The 17,134-nt window shown below is 43.7% G+C and overlaps 1 protein-coding gene across 1 annotated transcript in view; it reads left to right on the forward strand.

The window, feature by feature from the left end:
- LOC126252972 (GTP-binding protein 10 homolog) overlaps positions 1–17,134 on the forward strand; it is a 79,969-nt gene that overhangs the window by 11,997 nt on the left and 50,838 nt on the right. The window contains exons 2-3 of the mRNA XM_049953993.1: positions 2,230–2,368; positions 2,611–2,775. Coding sequence (XP_049809950.1) covers positions 2,230–2,368; positions 2,611–2,775 — 304 coding nt within the window. The remainder of the gene's footprint in view (positions 1–2,229; positions 2,369–2,610; positions 2,776–17,134) is intronic.

Raw genomic sequence — 17,134 nt, forward strand, 5'->3', positions numbered from 1 at the left:
ACCCTCATATTTAAGTTGAGCACAATGCAAAACACCATTGTAGCATCCTATAGCACATATTCTGTACATTGATAGGGGCAGTCGGGTTGAAAAAGGCATATCATTCTTTCAGAAGAAAACTGTAGTGACAACATAAATGAATCTGTGAACTTTGAGAAAATTGAGAAGTTTCTCTAACTGTGGTGACTTTCATACAGATCCATATCACGCTGCTGTAAAAACTAAGCAACAGAGAAATTATTTTTGAAAGGCCGTTCATTCATACCTGCAGGTTTTTGAAAAGCCTTTCATAGATTTGCACATCTACTCCTTTCCAAAATTATAAATTTATTTTAAGTATCTAATTTTCAAACTGTTTTACATAAAATTGGCTCCAATCTTGTGCCTTCTAAAACTGGATGTATGTACAGGGTGTTTCAAAAATGACCGGTATATTTGAAACGGCAATAAAAACTCAACGAGCAGCGATAGAAATACACCATTTGTTGCAATATGCTTGGGACAACAGTACATTTTCAGGCGGACAAACTTTCGAAATTACAGTAGTTACAATTTTCAACAACAGATGGCGCTGCAAGTGATGTGAAAGATATAGACGACAACGCAGTCTGTGGGTGCGCCATTCTGTACGTCGTCTTTCTGCTGTAAGCGTGTGCTGTTCACAACGTGCAAGTGTGCTGTGGACAACATGGTTTATTCCTTAGAACAGAGGATTTTTCTGGTGTTGGAATTCCACCGCCTAGAACACAGTGTTGTTGCAACAATATGAAGTTTTCAACGGAGGTTTAATGTAACCAAAGGACCGAAAAGCGATACAATAAAGGATCTGTTTGAAAAATTTCAACGGACTGGGAACGTGACGATGAACGTGCTGGAAAGGTAGGGCGACCGCGTACGGCAACCACAGAGGGCAACGCGCAGCTAGTGCAGCAGGTGATCCAACAGCGGCCTCGGGTTTCCGTTCGCCGTGTTGCAGCTGTGGTCCAAATGACGCCAACGTCCACGTATCGTCTCATGCGCCAGAGTTTACACCTCTATCCATACAAAATTCAAACGCGGCAACCCCTCAGCGGCGCTACCATTGCTGCACGAGAGACATTCGCTAACGATATAGTGCACAGGATTGATGACGGCGATATGCATGTGGGCAGCATTTGGTTTACTGACGAAGCTTATTTTTACCTGGACGGCTTCGTCAATAAACAGAACTGGCGCATATGGGGAACCGAAAAGCCCCATGTTGCAGTCCCATCGTCCCTGCATCCTCAAAAAGTACTGGTCTGGGCCGCCATTTCTTCCAAAGGAATCATTGGCCCATTTTTCAGATCCGAAACGATTACTGCATCACGCTATCTGGACATTCTTCGTGAATTTGTGGCGGTACAAACTGCCTTAGACGACACTGCGAACACCTCATGGTTTATGCAAGATGGTGCCCGGCCACATCGCACGTCCGACGTCTTTAATTTCCTGAATGAATATTTCGATGATCGTGTGATTGCTTTGGGCTATCCGAAACATACAGGAGGCGGCGTGGATTGGCCTCCCTATTCGCCAGACATGAACCCCTGTGACTTCTTTCTGTGGGGACACTTGAAAGACCAGGTGTACCGCCAGAATCCAGAAACAATTGAACAGCTGAAGCAGTACATCTCATCTGCATGTGAAGCCATTCCGCCAGACACGTTGTCAAAGGTTTCGGGTAATTTCATTCAGAGACTACGCCATATTATTGCTACGCATGGTGGATATGTGGAAAATATCGTACTATAGAGTTTCCCAGACCGCAGCGCCATCTGTTGTTGACAATTGTAACTACTGTAATTTCGAAAGTTTGTCTGCCTGAAAATGTACTGTTGTCCCAAGCATATTGCAACAAACGGTGTATTTCTATCGCTGCTCGTTTAGTTTGTATTGCCGTTTCAAATATACCGGTCATTTTTGAAACACCCTGTATGTTAATCATGAAAGCTATAAACCTACCACCAGCAAGCATTCTGCTGAAAGTTTCCTTCTATAATTTTCAGTACTAGCAATAAGCAAGTCCTGTTGAGGTTGCAAAACAAGATAGATAGTAAAATAAATACCATTATTTTCCTTCTCTTCTGGTGAAATGATAGAATCTGATGCCTTTGTCATGAACCTATCTGAAAATAGCTATTAAAGACAAATTTCCTATTTGTGATAAGCATATGGTGCTAATAACTATTTTGGAAATTTCTATTACAGGCAACAAGAAAATTTTTGCGTGGTAAATTTATCGATTCATTGAGAATACATGTCAAAGGTGGCTCTGGTGGTAACGGTCTTCCAAAATATGGTGGTGTTGGTGGCAAAGGAGGAGATGTCTATGCTGTAGCAAAGGAAGGTACTTATATTTTGGATACTACGATGCAGGAATAGGAGCTATACTCATGTAGTGAGTGCAATCGGTTGATGTATATTTCATGTTCCAACCACATGGATGTATGTGGTTTATGACAAGACTTTAGAAGTACATTAAAATAGCATCTCAGAAAGAGAAAAAAGACGATTTAAAAATGTTTAGGGTGAGTTTATAAAAATAGTTAAGGTAAATATTGCTATATTAAAATAATTTTTATTTTGTAGGAATAACCTTGAAAGATGTACAGAAAAAATTCCCAACAAAGCGCATTTCTGCAGCTTCAGGAGGAAATAGTCTGCGTACCAGTATTCTTGGGAAGCCTGGTGAAGATAAGGTTATAGAAGTCCCAACTGGTATAACAGTTATCGATGAACACAAAAGAACTCTAGGTATGTTTTACTTTTTTATACATAAGTGAAATTTGAGCCATTTATAGAAAAATGTTGAAATAAATCTTGTTATAAGGAATGTTAAATTGTTACAGTTATTCCTTACACATCATGAAAAAGATGATATGTACTGGCCTTTAGCTAAACCTGTGGTTTATGATCAGCAAATAGAGACAATGCCAAAAACTGAATATGTGTTTCAGGTTGTTCACTTATTTTGCAGCTAGTCATACAGAATACAAAAAAAGGAGATGGAAAAAGGCTTAATGTACTCATCATCATTGTGAATTTTAAAAAAGACATTCCTCTTTTTGGTCTGATTACTGAACACTTGTTGCCTTCAGTTGTTGTTGTTTGATAATCACCCTGATCATTGTGGAAACTGGTTTTATTAAATAAACTCGAGCTATATTTTGCATCATAAGTAAGAGAGGCAGTTTTTTGTGGGAGGTTGTGGATATAATATAAATCATATGAAAGAAGCTATTAAAAAGCAGATATCAACACAGCTGCCAGCACATGATGGGATGGTATTCACCAGTAAACCTCTGCTGGAGAAGAGGAGGGGGGAGTAACTGCTGAGTTCTCTCTTAGTGAGAATAGAGTAATTTAGGTTCGGGGGAGGGGGGGAAGGAGACAATAAATGACAGAGACAGATTAGATACATAGAGTAATAAAAGAGCAGTATAGGAGATCTAGAAGTTACCACCTTGGCTTCTTAAGAGGCCTTGAGTTGTGTTAGACATGACAATAAACCTGGAACTCCGGGTGTTGCTTTTAAATCATTTTTCAGCAATATTGTACCCAAGTACAATACTTTATTACAGTGAAGAGTGATGAATGTAAATAGTGGAGTTCTCTTGGTTACTCAGTCATTTTCCCTGATCATATTTTTAGGATTCGCATATCAGATGAATTTTCAGTCTCCAGTGCAAAACTGTTTTTGTTCCTAAAGGCACTGGGACATATGATGCAAATGTAAGACAGGAGGAAGAATTTTCTCATCTGCTCCAATTTCTTTAGTGCCCTCTCAGTAATTTCTCACATGTATTCAGCAGAAAAAAGTGATTCAGATGATGCAGACCTCCCGTATTGGACTAATGGAACAGGGCATGTTGAATCCATAGAAATAAGGAAGTTTATATGGTATCCAAGGAAGCCCGTCAAGTACACACTGCAGTAAAATATTAAATCTCCCAGCATGCTGCTTCCATGCTGTTGAGTCTTAAGCCATTGGCAGGAAGAATGGCTAGAAGTGATGGCAAAAGAAGCTGTCATGAGTGAAAGCCGCTGTCCAGCCATGGCAATACTGCTTCACGTAATAGAGACAGAATGAGTCACACTGACTTGTCTTCCTGCAGATCACTTCTTCTAACCCAGTGTTCTCTATTCCAAGGAGAGGACCTCAGCTGTATGTAGAGCTCATGATGGAGTGCACATTTCAGTACACCACATTTTAAGTTATTTAATTAGATAAATAAAAAAATTTACTCCTCAAGCGGCAGCAAAACACACACGTAAAAGACGGCTGTAATTGGCAAGTTTTCGGAGCCTGTGGCTCCTTCTTCAGGCAGAAGGATTGAAGGGGAAGGAAGAGGGGTGAATGAAAAGGACTGGAGAGTTCTAGGAAAAGGGGTAGATTTCAGAAAGTCACCCAGAACCGCACATCAGGAAAGACTTACTGTATGGGATGAGAAGTGTTTTATATTCTTATGAGATGGCAGCAGTAAATTTAAGTATGGACATGTAAAATGACATACAACAAGTATTCTGTGTGTGTGTGTGTGTGTGTGTGTGTGTGTGTGTGTGTGTGTGTGTGTGTGTGTGTTGGGGGGGGGGGGGCGTACTAACTTTCAGTAACATGGGGTGGAGGGTTCAGGGTTCACTTTCTTTCAGTAACATGGGGTGGAGGGTTCAGGGTTCACTTTGGCAGTCATATGGCTATAATTAGGAAACTGCCCACAGACGTAGAACTTTATCTAACTGAAGACAGACTACTTTGCGTCTGTCAAATTCTGAGTAATGTCCTGCTGACAAGCAGGAACAGTACATGGATATTCTGATATGTAGTAGTTGAATTATAATAAATTTGGTGGTTGTAACCACTTTGAAATAGCCCGCAGCACTGTGCATATTTGCAATCCTTTTTTCAATCCTGGTATGAGGTCCTAAAATCACTACCAATGGCTTGTAATTAGTGATTCAGTGGAATTTAGTACTATATGGTGCACATGAATATTTCTTATCACAATTACAGTTTTCAGTCATTGCAAAGGCACTCGTCTGGATGATTGACTGATCTGACCTTGTAACATTAGCCAGCTGACTGATCTGGCCTTGTAACATTAGGCAACATGGCCTTGCTATGTTGGTACTGTGAACAACTGAAAGCAAGGGGAAATTACAGCTGTTATATTTCCCAATGATGTGCCCCTTTATTGTGTGGCTTAATGATGACAGAATCTTCCTGGGTAAAATACTCTGGAGGAAAAATAGTCTCCTACTCGGATCTCCAGACGGGGCCTTCTCATGAAGATATTGTCATTAGGATAAACAAAACATGTTCTGTGAATCAGAGCAGGGAATGTTAGGTCCCTTAATCAGGCAGGTAGTTTAGAGAATTTAAAATGGGAAAGGGATAGGTCCCAGTTGGACACGGTGGGAATTAGTAAAGACTGCTGCAGGAAGAACAGGACTTCTAATAAGATCAGTGTAGTGGCACCAACCCAAAATCAAATAGAGGTACCTACACCTACATCTACATCTATACTCCGCAAACCACCATGAGGTGCATGGCAGGGAGTACATTCCATTGTACCCATTTTCTTCCCATTCCAGTCATTCATGGAGCATGGCAAGAATGATTGTTTGAATGCCTCTGTGACCGAGCGAGGTGGCGCAGTGGTTAGACAATGGACTCGCATTCGGGAGGACGATGGTTCAATCCCACATCCGACCATCCTGATTTAGGTTTCCCATGATTTCCCTAAATCGCTCCAGGCAAATGCCGGGATGGTTCCTTTCAAAGGGCACGGCCGACTTCCTTCCCCGTCCTTCCCTAATCCGATGAGACCGATGACCTCGCTGTCTGGTCTGCTTCCACAAAACAACAACAACAATGCCTCTGTGCTTGCCGTAATTATTCTGATCTTATCCTCACGATCCCCGTGTGAGTGATACATAGGGGATTGCAGTATGTTCCTAGAGTCATCACTTAAAGTCGGTTCTTGAAACTTTGTTAATAGACTTTCTTGGGATGGTTTAGGACTATATTCAACAATCTGCCAGTTCAGTTCCTTCAGTGTTTCTGTGAAATTCTCCTAAGGATCAAACAAACCTGTGACCATTCATGCTGCCCTTCTCTGTATACATTCAATAACCCTGTTAGTCCTATTTGGTATGGGTCCCACACACTTGAGCAATATTCTAGTACCAGTTGCACAAGAGATTTGTTAAGCAATCTGCTTAGTAGACTGATTACATTTCCCCAGTATTCTACCATTAAACCAGAGACTACCACCTGCTTTACCCACAACTGCGCCTGTGTGATCAATCCATTTCATATCCATACAAAGTGTGACACCCAGGTATTTGTATGAGTTGGCCAATTCCAACAGTGTCCCATTGGTGTTATAGTCATAGGATGCCATATTTTTTCCTTTAGTAAAGTGCACAATTTTACATTTCTGAACATTTAAAGCAAGCAGAATTACATCTAATAATGGATGCAAAAACAGGGCTGTGGATGAATTGCTATAAACAGCATAGTGAACGTATTGTCATACACAGGGTAAGATACAAACCAAACATCCATTAATACAAGTCTATGTTCCTACTAGCTCCTCAGTTATTGAAGAGAATAAAAGTGTGTATAGTGAGATAAAAGAAATTATTCAGATAATTAAGGCAGACTACATTTAATTCTTCCCCCAATGACCCATAGACCTTGCCGTTGGCGGGGAAGCTTGCGTGCCTCAGAGATACAGATAACTGTACCGTAGGTGGAACACAATGGAGGGGTATCTGTTGAGAGGCCAGACAAAAGTGTGGTTCCTGAAGAGGGGCAGCAGCCTTTTCAATAGTTGCAGGGGCAACAGTCTGGATGATTGACTGATCTGGCCTTGTAACACCAACCAAAATGGCCTTGCTGTGCTGGTACTGCGAATGGCTGAAAGCAAGGGAAACTATAGCCGTAATTTTTCCCGAGGGCATGCAGCTTTACTGATGGTTAAATGATGATGGCGTCCTCTTGGGTAAAATATTCCGGAGGTAAAATAGTCCCCCATTTGGATCTCCGGGCAGGGACTACTCAGGAGGACGCCGTTATCAAGAGAAAGAAAACTGGCGTTCTACGGATCGGAGTGTGGAATGTCAGATCCCTTAATCGGGCAGGTAGGTTAGAAAATTTAAAAACGGAAATGGATGGGTAGCTCTGAGGGATGAAGTAGTGAAGGCAGCAGAGGATCAAGTAGGTAAAAAGACAAGGGCTAGTAGAAATCCTTAGGTAACAGAAGAAATATTGAATTTAATTGATGAAAGGAGAAAATATAGAAATGCAGTAAATGAAACAGGCAAAAAGGAATACAAACGTCTCAAAAATGAGATCGATAGGAAGTGCAAAATGGCTAAGCAGGGGTGGCTAGAGGACAAATGTAAGGCTGTAGAGCCTTATCTCTCTAGGGGTAAGATAGATACGGGCTACAGGAAAATTAAAGAGATCTTTGGAGAAAAGAGAACCACTTGTATGAATATCAAGAGCTCAGATGGAAACCCAGTTCTAAGCAAAGAAGGAAAAGCAGAAAGGTGGAAGGAGTATATAGAGGGTCTATACAAGGGCGATGTACTTGAGGACAATATTATGGAAATGGAAGAGGATGTAGATGAAGATGAAATGGGAGATATGATACTGCGTGAAGATTTTGACATAGCACTGAAAGACCTGAGTCGAAACAAGGCCCCGGGATTAGACAACATTCCATTAGAACTACTGACGGCCTTGGGAGAGCCAGTCCTGACAAAACTCTACCATCTGGTGAGCAAGATGTATGAGACAGGCGAAATACCCTCAGACTTCAAAAAGAATATAATAATCCCAATCCCAAAGAAAGCAGGTGTTGACAGATGTGAAAATTACCAAACTATTAGTTTAATAAGTCACAGCTGCAAAATACTAACGCGAATTATTTACAGATGAATGGAAAAACTAGTAGAAGCCGACCTTGGGGAAGATCAGTTTGGATTCCGTAGAAATATTGGAACACGTGAGGCAATACTGACTCTACGGCTTATCTTAGAAGCTAGATTAAGGAAAGGCAAACCTACGTTTCTAGCATTTGTAGACTTAGAGAAAGCTTTTGACAATGTTGACCGGAATACTCTCTTTCAAATTTTTAAGGTGGCAGGGGTAAAATATAGGGAGCGAAAGGCCATTTATAATTTCTATAGAAACCAAATGGCAGTTATAGGAGTTGAGGGGTATGAAAGGGAAGCAGTGGTTGGGAAGGGAGTGAGACAGGGTTGTAACCTAACCCCGATGTTATTCACTCTGTATATTGAGCAAGCAGTGAAGGAAACAAAAGAAAAATTCGGAGTAGGTATTAAAATCCATGGAGAAGAAATAAAAACTTTGAGGTTCGCCGATGACATTGTAATTCTGTCAGAGACAGCAATGGACTTGGAAGAGCAGTTGAACGGAATGGACAGTGTCTTGAAAGGAGGATACAAGATGAACATCAACAAAATCAAAACAAGGATAATGGAATGTAGTCGAATTAAGTCAGGTGATGTTGAGGGAATTAGATTAGGAGATGAGACACTTAAAGTAGTAAAGGAGTTTTGCTATTTGGGGGGCAAAATAACTGATGATGGTCGAAGTAGAGAGGATATAAAATGTAGACTGGCAATGGCAAGGAAAGCATTTCTGAAGAAGAGAAATTTGTTAACATCAAGTATAGATTTAAGTGTCAGGTAGTAGTTTCTGAAAGTATTTGTATGTAGTGTAGCCATGTATGGAAGTGAAACATGGACAATAAATAGTTTGGACAAGAAGAGAATAGAAGCTTTCGAAATGTGGTGCTACAGAAGAATGCTGAAGATTAGATGGGTAGATTACATAACTAAAGAGGAGGTATTGAATCGAATTGGTGAGAAGAGGAGTTTGTGGCACAACTTGCCAAGAAGAAGGGACCGATTGGTAGGACATGTTCTGAGGCATCAAGGGATGACAAATTTAGCATTGGAGGGCAGCGTGGAGGGTAAAAATCATAGAAGGAGACCAAGAGATGAATATACTAAGCTGATTCAGAAGGATGTAGGTTGCAGTAAGTACTGGGAGATGAAGAGGCTTGCACGAGATAGAATGGCATGGAGGGCTGCATCAAACCAATCTCAGGACTGAAGACAACAACAACAACAACAACAACAACAACAACAAGATAGTGTCCTGATGGCTCTTGTCATTTTGGGTTAAATAACTAAATGTAATAGTTTGCTATTAATGAGCAGTATAAACTGTAAATCATTTATTACTGGAGAAGATGTCACTCCTAATTGTCTAGTGGTAAAGCACATGCCTGGAAACTGAAGGTTTTGGGGCCAAATCACAGTCAGACCACAGAATTTTCAATCTACCTTTAATCTAGCTTTTATTTCTCACTGACATGAATATTCCCCAGGAACAACATGTCATTCAAATTCTACATTAAATTGTAGTTCCCTTTCTTGGTAGTATTACTGGGGTACGTTAGGGACACAGAACTCACTGGAGTTGCATCCAATTGACAGACTTGCATCAGGCTGTTGAGCACAGAAATTATTATTATGCTGAAGAACATAATTTTGTACAATGCAATTAACATCTTGAATCAGTTAATATGTGGCATTGGGTGATTGACATGAATGTTTAGTCCAAAATAACTATTTATATCAAGAAAGCGCTGGCAGGTCGATAGATACACAAACAAACACATACATGCACACAAAATTCAAGCTTTCTCAAACAATGGTTGCTTCGTCAGGAAAGAGGGAAGGAGAGGGAAAGATGAAAGGATGTGGGTTTTAAGAGAGAGGGTAAGGAGTCATTCCAATCCCGGGAGCGGAAAGACTTACCTTAGGGGGAAAAAAGGACAGGTATACACTCGCACATACACCCATATCCAACCACACATACACAGACACAAGCAGACATTTGTAAAGGCAAAGAGTTTGGGCAGAGATGTCAGTCGAGGCGGAAGTACAGAGGCAAAGATGTTGTTGAAAGACAGGTGAGGTATGAGCGGCGGCAACTTGAAATTAGCGGAGGTTGAGGCCTGGCAGATAACGAGAAGAGAGGATATACTGAAGGGCAAGTTCCCATCTCCGGAGTTCTGACAGGTTGGTGTTAATGGGAAGTATCCAGGTAACGCGGACGGTGTATCACTGTGCCAAGATGTGCTGGCCGTGCACCAAGGCATGTTTAGCCACAGGGTGATCCTCATTACCAACAAACACTGTCTGCCTGTGTCCATTCATGCAAATGGACAGTTTGTTGCTGGTCATTCCCACATAGAAAGCTTCACAGTGTAGGCAGGTCAGTTGGTAAATCACATGGGTGCTTTCACATGTGGCTCTGCCTTTGATCGTGTACACCTTCCGGGTTACAGGACTGGAGTAGGTGGTGGTGGGAGGGTGCATTGGACAGGTTTTACACTGGGGGCGGTTACAAGGGTAGGAGCCAGAGGGTAAGGAAGGTGGTTTGGGTATTTCATAGGGATGAACTAAGAGGTTACGAAGGTTAGGTGGACGGCGGAAAGACACTCTTGGTGGAGTGGGAGGATTTCATGAAGGATGGATCTCATGTCAGGGCAGGATTTGAGGAAGTCGTATCCCTGCTGGAGAGCCACATTCAGAGTCTGATCCAGTCCCGGAAAGTATCCTGTCACAAGTGGGGCACTTTTGTGGTTCTTCTGTGGGAGGTTCTGGGTTTGAGGGGATGAGGAAGTGGCTCTGGTTATTTGCTTCTGTACCAGGTCGGGAGGGTAGTTGCGGGATGTGAAAGCTGTTTTCAGGTTGTTGGTGTAATGGTTCAGGGATTCCGGACTGGAGCAGATTCGTTTGCCACGAAGACCTAGGCTGTAGGGAAGGGACCGTTTGATGTGGAATGGGTGGCAGCTGTCGTAATGGAGGTACTGTTGCTTGTTGGTGGGTTTGATGTGGACGGACGTGTGAAGCTGGCCATTGGACAGATGGAGGTCAACGTCAAGGAAAGTGGCATGGGATTTGGAGTAGGACCAGGTGAATCTGATGGAACCAAAGGAGTTGAGGTTGGAGAGGAAATTCTGGAGTTCTTCTTCACTGTGAGTCCAGATCATGAAGATGTCATCAATAAATCTGTACCAAACTTCGGGTTGGCAGGCCTGGGTAACCAAGAAGGCTTCCTCTAAGCGACCCATGAATAGGTTGGCGTACGAGGGGGCCATCCTGGTACCCATGGCTGTTCCCTTTAATTGTTGGTATGTCTGGCCTTCAAAAGTGAAGAAGTTGTGGGTCAGGATGAGGTAATGAGGAAAGAGGTTTTAGGTAGGGTGGCAGGTGATCGGCGTGAAAGGAAGTGCTCCATCGCAGCGAGGCCCTGGACGTGCGGAATATTTGTGTATAAGGAAGTGGCATCAATGGTTACAAGGATGGTTTCCGGGGGTAATAGATTGGGTAAGGATTCCAGGCGTCCGAGAAAGTGGTTGGTGTCTTTGATGAAGGATGGGAGACTGCATGTAATGGGTTGAAGGTGTTGATCTACACTCCTGGAAATGGAAAAAAGAACACATTGACACCGGTGTGTCAGACCCACCATACTTGCTCCGGACACTGCGAGAGGGCTGTACAAGCAATGATCACACGCACGGCACAGCGGACACACCAGGAACCGCGGTGTTGGCCGTCGAATGGCGCTAGCTGCGCAGCATTTGTGCACCGCCGCCGTCAGTGTCAGCCAGTTTGCCGTGGCATACGGAGCTCCATCGCAGTCTTTAACACTGGTAGCATGCCGCGACAGCGTGGACGTGAACCGTATGTGCAGTTGACGGACTTTGAGCGAGGGCGTATAGTGGGCATGCGGGAGGCCGGGTGGACGTACCGCCGAATTGCTCAACACGTGGGGCGTGAGGTCTCCACAGTACATCGATGTTGTCGCCAGTGGTCGGCGGAAGATGCACGTGCCTGTTGACCTGGGACCGGACCGCAGCGACGCACGGATGCACGCCAAGACCGTAGGATCCTACGCAGTGCCGTAGGGGACCGCACCGCCACTTCCCAGCAAATTAGGGACACTGTTGCTCCTGGGGTATCGGCGAGGACCAATCGCAACCGTCTCCATGAAGCTGGGCTACGGTCCCGCACACCGTTAGGCCGTCTTCCGCTCACGCCCCAACATCGTGCAGCCCGCCTCCAGTGGTGTCGCGACAGGCGTGAATGGAGGGACGAATGGAGACGTGTCGTCTTCAGCGATGAGAGTCGCTTCTGCCTTGGTGCCAATGATGGTCGTATGCGTGTTTGGCGCCGTGCAGGTGAGCGCCACAATCAGGACTGCATACGACCGAGGCACACAGGGCCAACACCCGGCATCATGGTGTGGGGAGAGATCTCCTACACTGGCTGTACACCACTGGTGATCGTCGAGGGGACACTGAATAGTGCACGGTACATCCAAACCGTCATCGAACCCATCGTTCTACCATTCCTAGACCGGCAAGGGAACTTGCTGTTCCAACAGGACAATGCACGTCCGCATGTATCCCGTGCCACCCAACGTGCTCTAGAAGGTGTAAGTCAACTACCCTGGCCAGCAAGATCTCCGGATCTGTCCCCCATTGAGCATGTTTGGGACTGGATGAAGCGTCGTCTCACGCGGTCTGCACGTCCGGCACGAACGCTGGTCCAACTGAGGCGCCAGGCGGAAATGGCATGGCAAGCCGTTCCACAGGACTACATCCAGCATCTCTACGATCGTCTCCATGGGAGAATAGCAGCCTGCATTGCTGCGAAAGGTGGATATACACTGTACTAGTGCCGACATTGTGCATGCTCTGTTGCCTGTGTCTATGTGCCTGTGGTTCTGTCAGTGTGATCATGTGATGTATCTGACCCCAGGAATGTGTCAATAAAGTTTCCCCTTCCTGGGACAATGGATTCACGGTGTTCTTATTTCAATTTCCAGGAGTGTATGTAGGCAGAGATACGTTCTGTGGGGGCTTGGTAACCAGCTACAATGGGGCGGCCGGGATGATTGGGTTTGTGAATTTTAGGAAGAAGGTAGAAGATAGGGGTGCGGGGTGTCGGTGGGGTCAGGAGGTTGATGGAGTCAAGTGAAAGGTTTTGTAGGGGGCCTAAGGTTCTGAGGATTCCTTGAAGCTCCGCCTGGACATCAGGAATGGGATTACCTTGGCAAACTTTGTATGTGGTGTTGTCTGAAAGCTGACGCGGTCCCTCAGCCACATACTCCCGACGATCAAGTACCAGGGTCGTGGAACCCTTGTCCGCCGGAAGAATGACGATGGATCTGTCAGCCTTCAGATCACGGATAGCTTGGGCTTCAGCAGTGGTGATGTTGGGAGTAGGCTTAAGGTTTTTTTAAGAAGGATTGAGAAGCAAGGCTGGAAGTCAGAAATTCCTGGAAGGTTTGGAGAGGGTGATTTTGAGGAAGAGGAGGTGGGTCCCGCTGTGACGGAGGACGGAACTGTTCCAGGCAGGGTTCAATTTGGATAGTGTCTTGGGGAGTTGGATCATTAGGAGTAGGATTAGGATCATTTTTCTTCGTGGCAAAGTGATATTTCCAGCAGAGAGTATGAGTGTAGGACAGTAAATCTTTGACGAGGGCTGTTTGGTTGAATCTGGGAGTGGGGCTGTAGGTGAGGCCTTTGGATAGGACAGAGGTTTCGGATTGGGAGAGAGGTTTGGAGGAAAGGTTAACTACTTTATTAGTGTGTTGTGGTTCCAGATTGTGTTGATAGGAATTTTGAGGTTTTGGAGGGAGTGGAGCTGGAAGTGGGAGATTGAGTAGATGGGAGAGACTGGGTTTGTGTGCAATGAGGGGAGGTTGAGGTTTGCTGGAAAGGTTGTGAAGGGTGAGTGAGTTGCCTTTCCGGAGGTGGGAAACCAGGAGATTGGATAGTTTTTTGAGGTGGAGGGTGGCATGCTGTTCTAATTTGCGGTTGGCCTGTAGGAGGATGCTTTGAACAGCCGGTGTGGATGCCGGAGATTCCTCTCCTGTGGCCCCATAGTTGATGCATTATAATCAGCTTTTGGTGTAATATTGTGCATAATAATTTGTGCTCGTTTTCACAATACCCAATTCTTTGGGTTTTACTTTTCGCCCTAATTCTACTTCATACAGCTAAGTGACTGACCCATCATCCACTTCCATTTTTCCTTCCGTATTGGTACAGACTGAAATTGCTATACAGTGAAAACACTGTACAGCAGTTACAACATTGTTTACAACATCACTAAGCAGTCAGTAAACTTTTCCCAAAAACCAGATTTTATACTTATGTGTTTCAGGAAGGCATAGATACTATGCTGCTTCTTTCCCATGGACTGCTTATTTGGCAACATTTTCTTATTTTTTTCAGTGTTGTGGATTTTTTGCCTGCTATTTGCCAGTTGCTCTGTCACTTTGTACACACTTGGGCTCCTTGTTTGTGTTGCACCCACATTCTATGACCAGTTGTTGCCTACTATTGATTTCCTCTATTGTCAGCTCAGTGTTCACTTTTTATGTTTAATCCATGTTTGTTTCATTTTGAAAAATAGCTTATGAGACAGTAAGCCACATGCATTGAGTTCCTCACCATATTTTATATTAATTTAAGTCACTGAAAAGTTACTGGGGAAGTTGAGTGCACATGAGATCAAAAATATGCTAGACCATGTAGATCCTATTCAGGGTGTGATGTTTTAATTTGGAGGATTTTATATTACCAGTTCAGATCTGATGGGATAAAACTACCTACTATGCTACTATGCTGATAAAGGCTCAGTTATTCCTGACAATACCTGAAGCTCGCTCACTCTTTTGTTATTAAAATCATCACAAGAGAACTTTAATGTGCTTGTTTATCATTGCAGTGTAAGTCCCATTAATCAACAGATTAGTAATTTAAACCTACAATTGCCTTTGTAAATGAAAACATTTGTGTATTCACATGCATGCTAACAATTATATGCCATGTTGTCCTCCTATATTCTGATAGTGGTCAACTACCTTTTTATTGCTTGCCCGTAAATAAATTACAACCTTCTGTAATCATACTACTGTTGTTCTACTGTAATGTTGTGACTACTTTCCTGAATTGAGACCAATTGCCTGCCGTTGGTAAGTTGTGTTCATTAACTGCTGTATATTTATTAGTGTCCTCAACTGTTCACAGCAGTCTTCAAATGCTGACTTACTTCGTTGAAATTTGCAATTCTAAAAACGTGTAACACACATAGTAAATCCTGGAAGATCAGGGATATGTAAGGGTAGCTATTTGACAAGTGAAACCAATGTCAAACATTATAGAAACTTGTACAACTGGTGATATTTCAAACAATATGAACAGTAATTAGAAAGGCTCATCTTTCTCCTTAGATGTTATTTCTCTCATTGATTGTTTCCTGAATGGTCTGGTATTCAGAGTTGTTTCAGCTGAAAATTAGGCCATACCTCATGATGGTTTCAAACAGTTAGTAATGAAATCCTTTAGTTGGTAAAGAAAGTGCAGTCACTGTAAAACTAGTGCTAGTTAAAACACATACAATTTTAATGAAAGCTTTAACAGTAGAATCATTCAGACTGTTCCATAGCAGAATTTATCTAAGCCAATAGATGAAAATAATGTGCCATACATCCTGAAACCATGGTACTCATCCAGTGTTTGACACTTAACATTCACCTGTAGGAAATGTGATACCAGCAGGTGTGCATACTTAATAAATGGTGTGCAGAGTGTGGTAGACAAGTCCTTACTTTATTTTGCTGGACAGAATTACATCATAGTCTACACTAATCAAAGGTTTGACACATACTCAGCCATCACAGATAGCTCAGTAGCTCAGATGGTAGAGCACTTGCCCGTGAAAGGCAAAGGTCCCGAGTTCGAGTCTCGGTCGGGCACACAGTTTTAATCTGCCAGGAAGTTTCATCACAGATATTATTGTTCACTCAATACCGAGCAAGGTGGCGCAATGGTTAGACACTGGACTCGCATTTGGGAGGACGACTGTTCAATCCCGCGTCTGGCCATCCTGATTTAGGTTTTCCGTGATTTCCCTAAATCGCTCCATGCAAATGCCGGGATGGGTCCTTTCAAAGGGCACGGCCGACTTCCTTCCCCGTCCTTCCCTAATCCGATGAGACCGATGACCTCGCTGTCTGGTCTCCTTCCCCGAAACAACCAACCAACCAACCCAGTGCAGCAATGTTTATTTTGTCAGTCAGAGGTGACATATAGTCACTATGTCACCAGTGAGACCCCGCCACCTTAGTGTGGAGCACAGGAGAAGGAGAAGCATTGCAAGGAGGTTAAATATCATCATTGATCTGAGGTGTAGCAAGAGCCGCAGTGATGCCGGAGATCTTGTAGTCTCTGAGGTGGGCAGGAGGCTGGAGAGTATGTCCAAAGTAGGAAGTAGCCAGTACCAGTGCACTGTCGTCAGTAGCATCCTCAGCAGAGGGTGTTGAGGGTGGAATGGCTGACGGTATAGTTCTATTGTCAGCTGTAGCAGGGACAGCCACACCATAAACTGGGGTGGTTATGATGAGGAATCCCTTGGTAGTGAGCCAGGACATCAATTCCACCATGACAATATCGGCCTGTATAGGCAGTGTGTAGAGGTAATGGTGCAAAATCGTGCTGGCCCCAGATCTCATGTCTTCGTACTGCACGCAGACAACCAGGTTTTCGTTAATGAGCATCAAAGATATATCCTCAGGGAGAAAGTCAGAGAGGTTGAGCTGCAGTGTGAAAAGGGTAGAAGACAGTTGGTCAGGTGCAGGGCTAGATGGCGGCTGCAGAGATCATTCTGCAATGGTCCAAGCTGGCTTTAATGTATTAACAGACACTGTCGATCATTTGTCCTATCATTATGTCGAATGTGTTCATGCTGCAAGTAACTGCTTTATGAGGGCTTGTATGCAGTGGGTACAGGGCCAGTCTCACAGCAACAACACATAGCATCACATGCAAGCAAGTGGACAGTTCCGTATGGACAAGGACCTGCAGTGTTGCATGGTGTGATAGGGGGGAGTGACAGGTAGATGCAGGTTTTGTACGTGGCATCTAACACAGGCAATGAGTTCTGGTAGGTCACAATCAGTGGAGGATGTAGCCTGTTCAACAGAATC

The sequence above is a fragment of the Schistocerca nitens genome, chromosome 4, assembly GCF_023898315.1.
Source record: "Schistocerca nitens isolate TAMUIC-IGC-003100 chromosome 4, iqSchNite1.1, whole genome shotgun sequence".
NCBI classification, from domain to species: Eukaryota; Metazoa; Arthropoda; class Insecta; order Orthoptera; family Acrididae; genus Schistocerca; species Schistocerca nitens.